Source organism: Conger conger, chromosome 5 (genome assembly GCF_963514075.1).
Source record: "Conger conger chromosome 5, fConCon1.1, whole genome shotgun sequence".
Classification (NCBI taxonomy): Eukaryota; Metazoa; Chordata; class Actinopteri; order Anguilliformes; family Congridae; genus Conger; species Conger conger.
Genome location: NC_083764.1, coordinates 27,736,395 through 27,755,035, shown reverse-complemented (window position 1 = coordinate 27,755,035; position 18,641 = coordinate 27,736,395). Strand labels below are relative to the sequence as shown.

Sequence of the window (18,641 nt, the reverse complement as noted above, 5' to 3'; positions counted from 1 at the left end):
CCCTTTGTTTGGCTGTTCTGTTATTTTTGGCCCATTGACAGGGGTCCTAAATTGGTGTGCAAGAGAGAGTCCCTGGCAGCTGTAAGCTGCCCACATTTGGATGCTCTCACTTTAAGAAATATACAGGCTTTGTTGATGGGTCATGCATGATTTATGTTGATGGCTGAAAAGTATGCTCTCAGTTCATCAGACAAATGCAGTGAAATGCAGACAACACTGGCCAACCAGTCTCCATATGGAGCAAACAGGTGGAGACCATCCTGCTTGCAGACCTGCTTTGATCAGACCATGGTGCTCCATTGGGCAGGGGATCTCCGGACTTTTATTTGCCATTCTGTCCGACCATATGTTATCAACAGGCGTTCAAAATGGTGCCCGAAGCTTTCCATTTTTTATCTCTGAACTTCAACACATTTCACTCTGGGAAAAGTAGCAAGCGAGTGTAAATAGGACCTTCACTCAGAGAAGCCAATGTGACAGATTGTGAATGGCAAAAAAATGAGGAAATGCAATTGAGAAAATTATGGCCTGGCCAATGACCAATTCAGTTTGCACTCAAGAACCAATAGGAAATGAATTCATGGCCTCAACACTGTCTCCTAACCCAGCCACATTCCCTGAGAATGATGCATTTTTAATTGTAAGCCTTGCACACAAAAAAAAACCACATTCCCCCTTTGTACTATTTTTAAAATGTTCTCACTGACGACAAATTAGTCATAATCGTTTTTGGTTAATCAACAATGCAAGAGCAACAGATCTTACTGTGCAAACAGCCTGGATCAAACTGTAACAGGGCCATAAAGCAGCACAAAGCGTGGGCAGATGGCTAAATGCCCTCAGAAACTCGCGCCTGGACCGCAGCGTATGTTTGGCACACGGAATAATTGCAGCAGCCGTACTGAACATCATCTGTAGAGCCAAAAGTCTAATCCGAGGGAAGATTAAAACAGTCAATGTTTGGCTGTAAAACAAATGTACAGACTGCACTCTGATGTGGACGGTGCTGTATTCGTGACAAGCTGCACGAGGCCTCAGACATTGTTTACCACATTACGCTGTCACAGCGGTTCAGTAAATGATTCGACCCAAGTTTCAATTTGTGTCATCAGAGATTTCACTCATGTCTGTACCTAGTGTTTATCATTAGATAATGGGACAACCTGAATCTTGCACTGTTGTTCCAATTTACATTAAGTTTCAAATTTTGATTAATTGCTGAAGTACTGTAATACCTAATACAGTACATTGTCATTTGGTTCTGTATTCTGATGCCATCAAACAGTATATTGATGGTGCATATGTACTGGGTTGGTTTTTCTGATATTCTAATCTGGCAGTCTGAGCAGTTCAGTTTTTATCTTTTCATGGCCAGGCCACAAATTTCTTCAAAGAGGTTGACACATATTTACATAATATGAATGAAAGTAATTAACTGAAGAATGGAGAATAAGATATGCTCTGTTGTGAGAGAGAGAGAGAGAGAGAGAGAGAGAGAGAGAGAGAGAGAGAGAGAGAGAGAGAGAGAGAGAGAGAGAGAGAGAGAGAGAGAGAGAGAGAGAGAGAGAGAGAGAGAGAGAGAGCTTAGCTTTTGGGATTAAACAAATATTGAAAAAGGACTTTTACAATAATCTTACTCTAAAAGTAGGTCAATAAAAAGGCAGAAAAAATGGTCAGCTGACAGATTCCATTTAAAAATCTGTGACATGGCCCTATCTGGAAGTGTTTTGAGTTTCAGTTTATATTTATCGCAAATAGACCAGGATATTATAGGTAAGTGAACTTAAGCTTTGGCAGCTGATAAGCTCATGATGCTACTGTCACTTTCAGACCTCTCCCTCTCCCATTCTACTTAAAGAAAAGATGAAAAAAAAAAACCATGAGGTCAATCTGACCTCCTCTCCCTGCATTTGATGCCATTCTCAATCTGTCTGTGGCAGGATGATAATGCTTCACATGGTGTGTGAAGTATAGGTAGCTCTCTCATACAGTATGCTCTTCTATAGGATATCTGTAACTGCTGCTGTGTGATTTTCAAATTACTCTCAGAATTCTGGTGGCTGTAGAACCTATGGCTGCCAAGCATGCATTGTAAGTCTTCAGTCTTTACATTATTTCTCATTTGTTGCGCTGCATTTGACTGCCTTTCACTGACTGTAACATAAATGCTGCACAATTCTGTGTCAAAGAAACATAATGCTATGATAAAATTACCAATATAATTTACTATTCTATATTTAAATATTGGCTTATTTGCAACAAAGACCAACAATAGCTTATCAAGTCACTAGAAGTCATGTTCCAAGACAGTGTTCTTATATACTAGCTCTGAATATGGCAGGGAATCACAAATTAGCATGTGCCTTTTGCCAAATCTAAAGAGCATAACATTTTATCAGTGTCCAAAGACACATTTAGTGCACAAGGCACGGTCTGTGATTAAATTAAAAGGCCACTTACATACATGCTATGGATCAAGCGCAATTAATAGTCATGAGTGATAAGCACTGGATCAGGAATTAATAGCAATGACTGTCAACCTATTATTTTCAGAGCAGCACTGAGAGTCGAGCTCTAAAAAATATAATTACTATATAATGAATAGTTTTTTAGTTCATTTTTACTATTAGTTCTTGCTTGCACTAAGACGAATCAAGATCAAAATGTACAAATTAAAAGACATGACTCCACTATTAAACTAGTCTCGTATCTCACTCCAACACTTTCATTAGCCAATACTGTTGCATAGGCCTATATTATCTACAAGAAGAAAACAATTTCATATTAAATTCAATTGAAATATTTTATGACAATAAAATCGATTTAAAATCAATATTTTATGTCACATTATTGATCTATTTATTTGGTAAGGTAAGTACTAATTAGTCTTGTAGGATAATCCATCTGAGGTGATGTCTTTTTGAAAAGTAATTATCTTCATGGAGGTAACCCGCCTCGTTGTAAATCACCTCATACACATCTCCCATGCCACCTGCAATTCATCTTTTATTAATTGTTTACTGTTGATAAGAAATGGTGGAGTGTTTCAACAGACTCTTCAGCTGTCAAGGACCTGGGTTGAGTGACCCTGTAGACAGTGATGGAAAGTCCAGGTGCCAGAAAGTAAAGGTCCTGTCGCATGTTTTTTCCACCATCTCAGCCAGCAGATTTCAGTAATTACTTCTACCTTCTGGCTGAAGAATTATGCTCATGAACAAATCCAGGTGATTAGCACAAAATACTGGGATGGACTTTTCCTTTTTGAACTTGGATTTTCCACCACTGCCTGTAGGCAAGATGATCCTACAGATCCAGAATTCTGTCACTCTGCAGACACTGTGGTTTTGCAGGGAGAGGGTTGAGTGGGTCTCGTTCGAGGCAGTACATTTCAAGAGAGCTCCATTCTCCCAGGTGCATTCATGACAGCAGCTTCATGTTCTGTACATAAAGTCATAAAATAGAGAAGTCTGGGAAAGCTGTTTCTGTCAAGGTCACGGACAGAAGAACCCATAGCAAACTCAGAGATGAAGTGAAACGGTAGGCTTTAATGCAGGTTGACAGAAAAAGGGTCATGGAATGGCAAACAGGGCAATAAATAAAATAACCAGAGTTCTTAGTAAAGTGCAGGCAAGGATCCAAGCAAACAGGGGTTCAGGTGATCAGGCAGGTGGACATTGAGGGACAGACGGAGGTCCAAGCTGGGGAATCAGGAACACAGGAGCAGAAGTAGGGCGAGGAAGGGTGCTGAAGAATGGTTCAGGGCAGGGAAGGAGGTCCAGGGTGAGACGGGGTAGGGCAGAGGAGCCGGTGGCAGGACAGGGAAACAAAAAACAAGCAGGACAAAAGAACAGGCAGGTAACCAGGTCAGGAATACTGAGGCTAGAACTACAGGGAACAAGCATACAAGCAAGAAAACAAACAAACTAGCTCAGAGGACTAAAACAGGCGGACTTATAAGCCACACAAACGAAGAGACAATGAGAAGCAGGTTAGATGATTAACAGGGAGGAAATACATATATGGTGTGGTGGGCGGAGATACATAACATGGAGAAAGAGAAGACATGAAACGGAGCATGACCACAGAAGACATATAAAATGGGGAAACAAAGAAATAGGGCAAGGAATGTGACAGTTGCTTTTCAAATTCCAGGAGCTAGTGTGTGCAGGTACAACCGGTGACAGCTGGTGGCTCGAACCGAGAGCTGACCCAACGTGGGTTTGTGTCTGCAGTGAAAATAACCGATTTTGCCGGGAGGAAATAGATGACGAGAGTTCAGCTATGCACAAGCCTCACAAGCTCATAAATTCACAACCCTCTCGAAAAGGGAGCTGGTTTTCAACACCTGCTTGGATTTATGCCTCTGTGCAGCTGTGTGTGAGGTGCCCTATGCTATGCCCAAAAACAGAATATTATATCAAACAATATTCTTGATGTGTTGAATGTATTTTTGTTGGGATCTGGCTCCCTGCGTGGCAGGGACAGATGTTCTTGCCTTGTTCTCTCTCTCCAGGTGACACATGCACAGGGCAGTCTGCCACTTGCATGGCGACAGGTGTGTTATAGCTTTGCATGGTTGCTTCCCATGCAAAAAGTACAGAGTGCTTCTAATATCAGAATTCTGTCATCTTTTCCCTTTTTTTATTTTATTTCTTGCAAACTCAACATCAGAAGTCAACAGCGTTCCAGGTGAGTTTTGGGAGCAGTGATTAGAATGAGAAAAAAATAAAAATAAACTCCTTTTGAATTGTGAGTGAACAGACATATTGAGAGATACATTCTAGAAAGAGACTCACTATAAAAAAAAATTTCTATACAAATACACATACATTTATTGAAACAATGCCTATATTAACAGGACGTATAATTACATGCAGTATATAAAGAATAAGTTTATTTTACAGCTTGTGCTGAATCAATTTCTAGACACACAAGAGGTTAATAATACAATTCAATCAGTTTGACTGCTTCCAGTTTCGATTTCCGGTATTTTTATGTGAAGGAAGAAAATATTTAATGAAGGAAGAAAATATTTTATATTCTCTCTAGTATTTCTTTTTACACTCAGTAGGTGTAATTCTGCTGAACAGATGTGTACAGCCCCATAGAAACCCAACACAGATCAGGCTGTAGTTTTCTGTCACTGGAAGCTTTTCAGTCAGTATGGAAAGCTTCAGCTCTAGAGTTATAGTTGCCATGGTTTGCTTCTTGGTGAATCATGTGACATCACAATACCAAAAAAGTATTGGCACTTGAGTGTTCTAAAGAGTTCTCTTCCTCTCACCTTTCTTTCTGTCAAGGTTTCTCACATATGATGGCCGAGCAAGGTAGGCCTTCCTCCTCTTCTTGCATTGTCTTTCATCACTTCCTGTTCTGTGTCCATCCAAGAGAATGGGTTAGAGTGTTTTTGCATGGCTTGCTGAGGGGCGGGGGGGAAGGTGGGGTGTTGTAGGGTTCCTGATGCTAGCATACATGGGGGTAAATATTATTGTTTAAGTGCAACCCCTGAAAAAAGGGTGAATTTCTGAAGGTGTAGCCTGCTGCTGCTTGTAATTTTTCTCCGGCTGTGGAGTCAGACTGCATTTAATCATGCGATAGCTCTACACATAACCATTTCAACAACAGTGCTGTGGGATCTTATGCACACTTGCATTGTAACACCTGGCTTAAGGCATTGATAAATAACATAGCACCCCCATGTTCATTAATAAAATAAGCCTAGCAACATATGTATTTATATAACAGGGTCCTTTGTAATAGCTACATGAAGCCTTAATTCCAACACTACCAAAACATTCATACTTGTGACATGGATTTTCATAGGCTATGCTATGTCTCCATTTATGTCACAAGGGACATTACCGTAATAGACCAGATCATATTGGCTGGGTGATGTCTACTGTATATGTGCTGTGGCACAGCACCACCTATAGTAGTCTGGGAATATGTTGCAATTACTGTAAGTACACTCTCAGAAATAAAGTGACAGTGGAGGTACATTTTTGTTTTTCAAGGATCAAATTTCCCAAATGTACTCTGAAAGCACAGTGATGTTCTCTTTGGGTACAAATGAGTACATTTTCCCAGCAAGGTACAAATTAGTTATATATTGCTGGCTACGGGTAAAATTTTATGCACCCCAGCGACATGCATTTGTAACTTGTAACTTGTAACTTTTCGTACCTTTCTGAGAGTGTATATATCATGATTAGGTAGTGCTAAAGAAGGCCTTATTTTTTTATGTTGGACCCATTCATTGATAGCTTTGCTGTGAATGGGAATGAGTGTATTGCTGCTGAGTAAACGTAGTCTGTTGTTTTTGTTGCCGTGTGAGGAATGCACAAATAAACGCTGCTGCATGTTCATTGTCCACAGTAATGCATGTACTGTGTTGACCGCTTGAACTGTGTGTAAGACCTTAACAATCTTTCCTGTACTTTATCGTACTTCCTTTTCCCCCCTTTTTATTGCCGTTCAAATTTGGATAACTTTCCTTCCATTTCCTGTTGGAAATCACGCATCATTTCTCTAGCTAAGAGCAAAGGTACAGAGCTCTTTTCTATTCAAGCTGTTGTTACGGTTATGGTTCATGTCAAATGTTTTTGCAAAAACTGTTTGTTTAATGGTTTGTTTTGTATGCTTGTTTTGAACTGTTCTTAATGCATTCACATCTTTGCGCTAATGGCTTGCACACCAGGGGTGGTGTCCTGAAGTGGGTAATTTAATTCAGATGATTTGACTGTGGGACAAAACAAACTGAGTGCAGAGTGTCTGTGTCATTGCTTTGAAGTGCGGGGGAGTGCTTTTGGTCTGATGCAGAGAGGAATCGCTCCCGAAGTCTGATTAAAATGTTTAATCTGAAAGTTACTGTGTATTCTGTGACTGGATGTCATAGCTGTGTCGTAAGGTCTGGCTACATTGAACCATGTATTGAATGACCTGGGTGGAGATAACTCATCAATAATTTATCACTATCTTTACCGATATTATGTGCACAGCGCATGGAAACTTGACTGCATTAGTTTCAGGGGCAATGTTCTGTCTTGCAAAGTCCTTATGAATTCGATTTAATTAGATTGCATGTAAACAATATCCCCCCATGAATTTTAAATAGTTTTATCCAGATCAGCTTATTTTATGAGATATGAACAAGAAGTGCTTACAATCAATTTTAAAGAAGGTCCTATTACAGTAAAATCAGACAAATTTATATTCAATCCCTAAATATTATCAGAGGAACTTTTTACATAGTACATCTCATTCATAATTTTCATGTGTCTAGCCCCAGACCAGTATCATTATAAATGAGGCTGCAGTCTAATGTAAAACAATGTCTGCACGAGGCCGTGGCTGTGTGTGTGAGAGAGAAAGAGAGAGCGAGCGAGAGAGAGAGAGAGAGAGAGAGAGAGAGAGAGAGAGAGAGAGAGAGAGAGAGAGAGAGAGACATGCACCTCAACTCTGCTTTGTGGATTTAATTCTGTGAGACAGTGGCATATTTTAAGCTTTGTTAAATAGCATTGTAGCACTTGAAGTGCTGCATGAATTGCAACCCTTGCCAACTGTAGCCTATTCATTATAACACATCTTTTGACAAGCTGACTACACCATAATTTAAACCTAACAAGTGAGTGAACTGTATTCTCCCACCCCATATAGCATTATATAATTCTGCCCGGCATCATGCTTCGGTCTAGTTGTGTTATGGCTTGTTTAGCATTACTGCAGTGTATAAAAAAGGCCAGTTTTGTGTCAGGTTGTTAGGTCTGCTTCATCAGCTCATATTAACGTCAGACATAAGCCGGGACCAGAGACTTTCTCTTTGTGATGCATGCCTCCCACTATCCTCTGCCGTAAGGACAATGTATAAATAATCTGTGGCGATTGGCTGTGGGTGATACTTTCTCGGCATCTTGCCCCCTTGAACTGAGGACTTCCCTGCCGGCAGAGCCTGATTTAGCATGAGTTGACCGGTGGGTGAATTCCCCTGGAGAACCAACAGACCCTATCAGCCTTTTCCTTCCTTCCCCTCTGGAAAGGCAAAAGATTTCTAGTGGGGAGGGACCTAGTTTTATTGCCATGCTCTTAATCAACAGAGGGACAGACCCTTCTCTGCCATTTTATGCATACAACTGCATTACTACGTCCCTGTTGTGACTTGCATTGTGAGAATGGCTCTCTCTTGTCCCGACTATGGAGCCTCTCCACCCTAGCTCCCCAGTGGTGGACCAACCTCCCCTTCCTCATAAGATGCTCTCAGTCTCTGCCCATTTTCCACTACTGTGAAGACTCATCTCTTCACGCTGTACCTCAAGTCCCCGAATCAATTGTCACTTGTTTCCACCTGCCTAGCTTTAGCCCCTTGTATTTTATACTTTAATCTAGGACTTGTATTTGTCTCACTACTGTAGTTCCTTGACTTGGCCTTTGTGTACTGAACATATGTTCATGGGCTTCCAACCAATCATACATGAATTGTGTCTGACGTGTTCGGTTGTTTGTTGTATGACCTTGATATGCACTGTTTTGTATGTTGCTTTGGATAAAAGCATCTGCTAAATAAAATGTAACGCAATGTAGTTGTCATTTCATAGGGAGATTGCTTTCTTCCCCTTTCCATCGTTCATTTGTAAGTATGCTTTTCTTTCCCTTTTTTTTAAGTAAAACTTTACACCGGAGGCAAATGTGTTTATTGTACTCTTCAGTCTGAGTAGAACCCTTAACAATAGCACTCTGTAAAACTGCCTGGCCATTCAAAGCTGGATGAAAACCAGCACACAGACAGTACTGGCAACAGCTTTAACGCCATCTGTGGAATCCCGTCTCCAACCTTCCGATTAAGAAGGGCATATATTGTAAAAGTCCAGCAAAAGCCCATGTTAATCCCCTCCCACCTCCACACACACACACACACATACACACACTCTATCTGCCAGACAGTTTTGACTCACAAATCCTTCTGGTTTAAATCTCTCATAGAGAGCAGCAACATCATTACTAATCTGGCACTCTGTCTGACTGAATAGAAGTGAGCAGGGGCTTTATATTAGAATCCATTTGCAATTCTGCGGCAGTGGATAAAACTCATAATTCATCCGTGTCCGCTTCTTAAGCCCAACAGAGGGCGCATGGGGAGCCACTTTCCATTATCCACTTCATCGTTTTTGTCATATCGTGTTTCCTTGCTGATAAAACTCGTCGTTACCATCAGGGTCGGCTTAACCCCTCGCCAGAATGGAAATGCCAGCTTGCGAGGAACCGGCTTCTTTGCACTCGATATTACCCTGGAATTCCTGAGAACGTGGGAGTGTTAAGAGTTCTTCATGTTTTATTTACGGCACACAACGATAACTGCTGTAGGGTCAAGTTGTACTGCATACAGTTTTCATCCTCCAAGACCGAGTCTTGATCTTTATTTCTTTTCCACGACCAAATAAATGAAATAACCAGACTGTATCACTGAATAATGCACTCTGACATTCATCATTAAATCATGAGGTGCAGATCTACTAGGAACCCAATACCTCTATGAGAACAAATAAATAAAATTAAATAAAAACTTCAAATGAGTTACATTGGGGGGTGAGCTTTTTTATGTTTTCTTTTTTATTTTCCACACAAATTCCATAAGATGAGATGTAAAGACAATGCATACCTTTTTCAAGCAAATTCAACCATAGCCGTCAATGGAGTTCACTTGCTCAGTGGTCAAAGGCATTGTACAGAATCATAATGTATCGTATGGAAACAGTGCCCTCATGGGTGCTACATAATGGAATTCAAAGTCGATAATGACATGACACAACAGAATTCACATTAATCTATAAGCACTTATGGTGGTTTGATGGAGCTGACAAACTTGTGCTCAATGTGAAATGTTAATATAAGGCAACAATATTTCACATCCGGAGTAAGGAAGGAGACAGCTAAGATGCTGATAAATGAATGTAAATTGTCTTTTGAATTATTGGTGTTGTAAAGGAGTGAAATTGCCTCTTCAAAGTTGATATAAAGGCAGGTGTGTGTGCCAGCCAGCTTGGGATTTCTATAAGAACTAAGGCCTGACGGCTAAAGCTACGCAATACTCTTTTTTAACACTTCTTTCACCAATGTGCTTTGTAAACAAATGTTCGGGAACCACGTGTGACATGGCGACAGCTGTAGTCAGCTAATGTACTATAGGTATAAGACAGGAAGGTCGAAGGTGGGAAATGTGGACTCTCTCTCTCCATCCCTCTCTCTGTTGACTCCTGAGCACTGGACCTGCACTGAAAGTGCACAGGAGCGTATCGATTTTACCTCTCCTCTCTGTCTGGGCCTTCCTCTCTACTGTCCTCTGACTTGGAGTCGTCGCGCACACGCTAAGTGTTTTTGTGTGTGGCTGGGAGTAAAGCCTGACCACTCTCCCGCCCTTCCTGGTTGCTCTCTGCATTGCATACCTTCTTCCATCTCGACCACTATAAAGATAGCTGAGAGTCATTCATTTCTTTTTTTTACTTTTCTCTCCCTTTTCTTTTTCCCCTGCATTTTTCTGCTGACTCAGTATTTTGGTCTAATTTTAATTTATCTTTTTTTTTCAAAGCAACAATGCAGGGTTGATCTTGGTGTGAGATTGCCCTGAAGTCGTAGCTACTCTGGCGCCAGCCTATTCGTTATTCATAGGCTCAGATCATGGTATACTTGCAGGAAAATGTACTTTTTTTGTGCCTCTGGAAGTTGATGCCTGAAGATTAAGGACTTCATTTCTGTGCAGTCTGAGACATGTTAAATGATCGTATAGGGGGTAAAAAAAATGTGTTAATGTATTGTAACTTCAAAGAGAAAACCAATCTTTATTTGACAGGATTTTCAACAGCATTACACATTCTAAAATACATTTTAGATTTATATGTACAGTATCTACAGATTTTACTAGACATTTACCCAGAGTAGTTTTTTTAGAAGAACAGGACATATCTTTAGTTTTATTCAGACCGGTAGAAAACAGAGAGGGTGAAAGCCATGGCAGGGATGAAACTCCAGGCCTGCCATGTAAATGGCAAATGTACATCATTTATATATCTCTTTTATCTAAAGCACCTTTACAATTAAAATAGAACTGAGCTATTTTTCCCCCATGTTTCAATTGGCACCTACCCTAGAGTCCATTACACTTTTATCTAAAGTGACATAGAGTTCATTAGACAAAGCAGGAAACAATCCCTCCTGGGGAGATGTGGGGTTAAGGGCCTTGCTCAAGGGCCCAACGGCTATGCGGATCTTATTGCGGCTACGCCAGGGATTGAACCCCCAACCTTCCGTCCCAGACTTGTACCGTAACCACAACACTACAGGCTGCCCAATCCATACGTGTTGTCTAGTTCTGTGCTTTTCATGAACATTGTACAGCAGCGCAGTGCTCCTCTGCAGACCTGAGCTGTGAGAGTCCAGCTGGGTTTTCGGAGCGTCTCAGCTCTGCATCCATTTCTCATCACAACACACTCCCTCAGGCGTCTCTCGGGGGAAGCGTTGGACCTGACTGCAGGGCATGGCGAATAACGCTTCTGCTTCAAGTTTACAAGGTGAACTTCAGCTAGAGGAAAAATGAGCCTTCCTTTTCACCTCCCACTATCATGCAATCATTTTTCAAGTCCACCTCCAGACATCAAATTCTTATAGTCACGGCTTCGATAGATAGAGGTGGTACCAACACACTTGACTCATTTCTTTTTTAAGAAACTGAAAGCAATGAAATGTCAGATAAATCCTACTTTGACCTTTTACATTCTTCAGTGCAGATCCTCAAAAAGATTTATGCTCGAGTCGTACGGCTATATGGGCAGTCCCTGCGGGTGTGACTGGGGTTCAGTGGCACAGAACTTCATCGCCACGTTTCCAAACCTGTGATTTAACTTGCCATTTCACTTCCTCTGTTACTATGTCTCACTTAAATATTAGAGGAAATTTTGTCTGTCTTTCGCCATAATTTATGGACAGCCTCAATATACCATCTTTCTGGCAGCACATTTTTACTCAGACATCATCATTATTTGTTACTGGTAGAACAAGTCCAACAACATTTTCTCAACGATTTTATATAAGTATAGTGCAGTGTTTTGACAGTGGTACAATTTCTGTTCTTTTGGCTCTGTACTTCAACACATTGAATTTGAAATGAAACAATGAAAAACTAGGTTACAATGCAGACTGTCACCTCTAATGTGAGGGTACTTTGGACAGTTGGCTGGTGTAGAAGCTAACTGTCCAATTACTTTTGGTCCCCTAAAATGGAGGGAGTATGTATAAAAAGGCATGTAATTCCTATACATTTCACCCTATGTGGATGTAAATATCCTCAAATTACAGGAAAGGTCTGCATTCAAACCTCATTATCCACGATCCAAATACAGACTGCACTGTAAATATTTTAAGTATTGTTACACTTAACTCTAAATTAATGTTGAATATATATTTTGTATTTCTTACACAGAAAAATGTTCAGTCTAAGATCTACTTTGCTAGTTCATAAAACAAACAATTTGACCGTGTATCTATCCATCCATCTATCTCTGGTTGAGCTAGGATGCTAGGTTTGTCATTCTGGGGGGTTTGCTATCCCAATAACGTATTGTAGAAAATGGACAATGTTAAGGTAGAGATAAGGCCCTTCCACCTCTCCATTATTCCCCATAATGACCACAACTTAATCTGAAGTGTTTCCCCTTATAAATGTTATTATAGCTTCTGGACTACTGACACACAGTCAACATAAAATTATCTTTTAATAAAATGATGAGCAGATGTGCAAGCCATTAATTGCATTCCTTGGGTTCTACCTGACTCAATAAATGGTAGCTGTGGCTGATTACAGTCCAATCTGATCATCTCTTTCTCCACCCTATGAGATTGAGGTGTCTCTGGAGGCAGCTGACCTGAATTTAGTTCACAGACTTTTAGAAACCTGTCAAATGGACATAAGTTAATCGTTGCTGTTTTAATTGCCCACTAGCTGGCAAGTCAATCAAAAGCTATGATGCCCTTTCACTTGTGATATACTGTTCACCTCTGGGTGCTGTTCAATTTCATGTTCCTTTGGTTTATTTTCCAGTTGATCAGCTTTTCGATATTACAGCAAGTAGAATAATATGAAATATAAAATTGTCCCCAGTTACATTTCTGGAATTTACATTGTTTTATTGAAATAGAATCACAGTCAGGAGAAATCAATTTCAAAGTGTGGACTGAGGAAAACGACAGCATGCGGCATAGTTCATCGAACGACCTGCTTGCCTTCTAAAATTCCCCACATATGATGAGTGCTGCAGTGAATCTGAAATCTGACTAATTACACCTGCATTACAAAATGGAAAACCCGGAGAAGCCCTTGTCAGCGGTGGTTCTAAAGCACCTGTGACTAATTTACTCTTACGGGAAGCTTCATGGAGCGTTGGACATTTACTCACAGGAAATGCTAATGCAGAAATGAACAGACGAGCAAACATCCCCCAAAAATAATCGAAAGCAGCCAGTCTGAAAGGAAACTTCCCAAAAGTAGAGCTTTGGCCAACACCAAAGAGTCCAGCCTTGCTATAAAATCCGGCTATGCCAGCTTGACCATCTTTAAAATTGAGCTAGTCATGCTGGTCATAACTGGTCTAGCTGGGTATGAGCTGGTCAACCACCATGGCCAAGCTGGTCATAATACTGATCTAGCTGGGCATGAGCTGGTCAACAAGTTAAGTCATATCGACCTGGGACCTGGTCTGAACTGGTGAACCAGCTACCAGCTGTTTAGCTTGGGCTTTTTTTTCAGCAGGGAGAACAAAAGCGAAAGACAACAAAAAAGCATAGGTGAGTTATCTGTTATACAAGTGTGGCCATGACCATTGGCTGAGATTGGATTAACCCAGAGTTCCCATTCTACTATCATTATTTTAATCACTATTAATATTGATTTATATAGCACTTTTATTAGTCTACTTCAATGAACTGTACTGCACCAACCTAAGTGGTACATGGCAGCCATTTTGTTCTACAACAAGTAGAACATAACATGAGTTGGAGAGGTAGGGATTATTAAGTGGAAGCACTCGCTATGTGCTCTCTTCAATCAGCCCTATGTATTCTGCCTACGCAAGCCATGCCAGTCTGGTGCTATGGTGTCTGTACAGAATGGGAAAGAGGCAGACAGCTGGCTTCACACATTTCAGGGGACATGCATGGTTTAGATGAGTCTACAGTTTTAAGGTTGTTGCTGAAAAAAGAACAAGGCAGCATATCCCAAAAAGTTTGGAATGTAATTTTTTTTTAAGCAGATTCATTTCTCCTTGGATGGCATTCCAGACCAGGGTGAAAACTGTGTGATGAGGTATTTGGTTTGTGTAAATTATTGTGGATGGATGCATTGAATGGATGGGCAGGGCGTTTAGAAAGAAAGGGTGTGGCAGACATGTACACTCAGTGAGCACTTTATTAGGTATTTATTAGACTTATTTCTTAGACTTATTGGTATTTTGCTGCTCTAGCTTACCACTTAAGACGTTTGACACATTGTGTTCATAGATGCTCTTCTGCATACCACTGTTGTAATATGTAGTTTATGTTGCTGTCACCTTCCTGTCAGCTTTGACCAGTCTGGCCCTTCTCCTCTGACCTCTCTCATTAACAAGTCTTTTTTTGCCTGAAGAACTGCTGCTCACTGGATGTTCTTTGTTTTTCACACCATTCTCTGCAAATTCTAGAGACTGTTGTGCTTGAAAATCCCAGGAGATCAGCTTTTTCTGAGATATTCAAACCACACTGTCTGGCACCAACAATCATTCCACAGTCAAAGTCACTTAGATCACATTTATTCCCTATTCTGACATTTGGTCTGAAAAACAGCTGAACCTACTGACAATGTCTGCATGCTTTTATGCATCTAGTAAATATTTACATTAACAGTCATGTACAGGTCTGCCTAATAAAGTGCTCAGTGAGTGTATATCGGGGCTGGGGGAGCATGGGAGGAGAACAGTTGATTGGTCACAGATTATCATGTGCTGTGCATGCTACATAGTCATGCTGCAGAATGGAATCTTATAGAAGACGGACATCTGCAAACCTGCTATTTCACTGCAGGTGCAAAAGAGGAGGAAAAAGTACTAAAAAAGAAACTCAATTCAACAACTTACTGCATTCTGCAAATAATATAATAATAATAATAATGTATGAATTCCTGTTTATTTGACATTTTTTGCAGTAAGCAGTTGTTGCATTGAGTTTCTTTTTTCTAGCAGAATGGAATCTTGAAAGGGCCTCATCGATCGTCATTACACCAGGCAAGAGAAACTGGAGAGGCATTTCCCCATCTTTTTGTTTTCTAAAGGAGAGGATGGGCATGTAATTTCTTAGTGATCACTAATTTCAGGACTGGGATAATTATTTCAGACTCTCTTATCTAGCTGGGGAGGTGTGCCCATGGCACTATTTTGTTTTCAACAATGACATCTGATTGGCCAGCTTACGTTGTTACCTATTAACCATTTCTATGTGTGGATACACAACAAAGCAATACACAATGGCATATCTGCAATTCCAAAAGGGCCTACAGTCATTTGATTTTGCTAAAAATACACCAGCAATCACAGGAAACTTTCGCCAAACAAGTGGCGCTGATATCCTTTTCCTCAAACCCATTATCTGGTTGTTTCACCTCTAAACTGCCCCTGCCCCATCCTCAAATCACTCCCCTCAATTTCTTTCCCTGTACTTCCTAGTTGATTCCGTTTTGCTCACTCATTCAGGTGACGGCTCACTCAACAGTTAATCAATAGCAATTTCAACCGTAATAATGCTGTTGCCATTGTACCCACCCCAATACAGTCCCATAGCCAGAGGCAAGCTAGAGGTGCACACACACTGTAGTGGCATGTGCACACTCGCACACGCACAGTACGAATCCCTATGGTGATATAATAACTGTCTAACTGAAATTATTGATTGAAAATCTCAAAGTTGATACACAGATAATAGTTGCTGAAACCTGACAGTTAAAATCTGCATTTTTAGAAGCAATTCCGGCTTTGAGTGGAAACCAGCGCAGTGTGATCTGGTTTTGTTACATGGAATATGTTTCTTGAATGTTGCAACTGACTGTATTCAGCAATTATTTATCTCAGGAATTATTAGATAAATCTAAGGAAACTCTTTCCTTATAGGTATGCAAAAAACTGAGCATGTGCACCTCTTAGAAAGAAACTAAAATCATGAATCTTCTGATGACAATATCGTACTGCTCAGTCCTGCTTCTAAAAACATAAGGGAACTTATATAAGTAATATATAAATTATATAATAATATAATAATATAATAATTATATAATAAGTAACTTATATAAGCCAGTTAAGTCAGTTCTGCCTCTCCCAGTTTCCAGCTTAGAGCTGTGCCCCTCTGAGGGCAAGGTTCACCTTCCCTATTGTTTTAAGCAGATAAGGATATGGAGGACTATTCACACCGACACTTACAGGGAGTCAAGATAGTGGACATTTGGGGGCTGATGCAACTGCTGAGTCTTGAATTGTGCCTTACAGCTGCTCTGGCAATTTTCACATTCGTCCATCAATGATTTCAGGAAGATTAATCTGCCTTCTGGTCTTTGGAACTTTCATTTCAGTTTCACGGGACTGTTTTGGGAGACACACACTTTGGTTTGACACTCTCTTTCATTATTTTCTTTTGTAACTGGTACTAGTTTTTGTCGGTTACTACTTTGTTTAAGGTAGTTGAACCCGTTTATAGATTTGACGTGGATCCGTGTTGTAATTGAATAATTGCTTGCCTGAGTAAAATGCATCTTCAGGGATATTGTGAGGTTTTTAACTTCAACAACGTGTATCTAAGAGGTCCTTAGCAAAGAGTCCTGAAATGAGCGTTGTACACTAGCTCTAGTTGGCAGACTATTTTATCCTTCCCCAACATGGTCCTTCGCCATGAGGAGTGGCAAAGAAGTTCCTCTCTGCTTCCACACCAAAGTCTTCCAAATGGAGGCATAGGTTATGGAAGGCATTGCAATTTCGGAACTGTCCCAATAGTGATTCAAAGGTCTAGCTGATTGGCTGATTGACCAATATCAATTTCAGGATGTTGTGTTTTGAATAACCAAACAAATTACTGACAAACTGACACATTACAAAGTAATTAGTGGACATTTGGAGGTTGATGTAATGTCATGTAATGTAATAATTGTTTGCGAACTCTCCTTAGGAGCTATTTATCATAGGCTGCAACTAAATCTTTTTCCCTGCTATGATCCTGCTCACATCTTTAGATCTATAGAAACATTTAACCTGCTCTGCAGTCTCCTCTAGAAGGGTTCTTCATCTATTTTTTGCACCTGGAGTGGCCAGTATGCCATGGTCCTCTTGCAGTGCTTTGGTTTTTCTTGACATGATGTAATGTTTTAAACTCCGTGGCAGTTCTTCAAACAGGCCAGGACTGTTGAAATACTGTTTAAATTGTGAAAGAATACAACACGTAAAAGGTATCTGCTTGGAGCCCATTCACTTTGGTAGTTCAATAAGTTAAATATCTCAAAACCACTCAGAACACAGAGTATAATTGCAAGGTCACAATATTTATTTTGATTTTATTTAGAATAGGATAATTAATTTCTTTCTCTGTCAGACTGTAGCATATCTGTTTATTTTGAAATGGGAAGTGTCACATTGTACCTGTTCTCTGACTGGAGGGTGACAAGACTGAGGTACACAGGGGTAACAAAGCTTCTGCCCAGAAACAAAACCAAAAGACCTGTGAAAGTCCATCTTCTTTTTAGACACTTTTCTGCATTTAGTGATTCTTTGTCAAACATGCTTTTGAAATGTGTCACAGCATGACTAGATACGTATGTGCAGCTGCAAGAAAGCCTTTTATATTTATAGATATCTCAAAACAATTAGCAAATTAATCTTTTTTTGAATTCAATAATTCCTCTTCTCTTATACATATATGTGCCGTTATTACAGTAACTACCCACAAAATAAATATTGAGAGCAACTAATGCCTCTTCATGTTTGTTAATAATGACATAATGTCTCTTTTGAAATCTAAATTAACAACTTTCTTAAACTGCAACTAAAGAAGTGATTCTCATGCATCTCATGCATCACACTCTCAAGAGGAGAAACCACTGAATATATATATATTTTTTGTGATCAAATATCAAAATTCAAACGGAATATTTAACAGTTTTTTTCCTCATCAACACCTCTCAGCCCATTATTGAGTTCACCTGTCCAGGTTAAAGGGGAAAAAGTGTTTTCAAACCAGCTCACCAAACTGTCTGTAAAGAAAAAGTGAACATTTATATATGACTCAAATTTCAGGGTACATTTTGATTGAATCCAGGCCCCCACATTTACAGCTCTAAAACAGTATCGCTTGCAGCATGAGCAAAAGGTGTCTTGTTTGAAAGCTTTTCAGAATATTATGAGATTTGCACCCAGGCTGTTTTCTTGCCATGCAGAAGGCATAAATCTGAATTAAGTGCAGTGTGACTAAATCTGCCCAAGGTATATAAATCATGGCTGCTCCTTCCAGAAGCACTGTCTCTAAATGTCTCATGCTTTCTGTCTTTGTCCTACTGCCACAGGCTGAAAGGCCACTGAGGTAGGCAATGGCTTGTT

General features: G+C 40.1%; 1 protein-coding gene across 1 annotated transcript in view; it reads left to right on the top strand.

Moving 5' to 3' along the window:
• Positions 1-18,641, top strand: part of LOC133128076 (neurexin-3a-like) — a 396,336-nt gene that overhangs the window by 8,173 nt on the left and 369,522 nt on the right. Inside the window, exons 3-4 of the mRNA XM_061241322.1 lie at positions 4,672-4,689; positions 5,301-5,327. Of these exons, the coding sequence (XP_061097306.1) occupies positions 4,672-4,689; positions 5,301-5,327 (45 nt within the window). The remainder of the gene's footprint in view (positions 1-4,671; positions 4,690-5,300; positions 5,328-18,641) is intronic.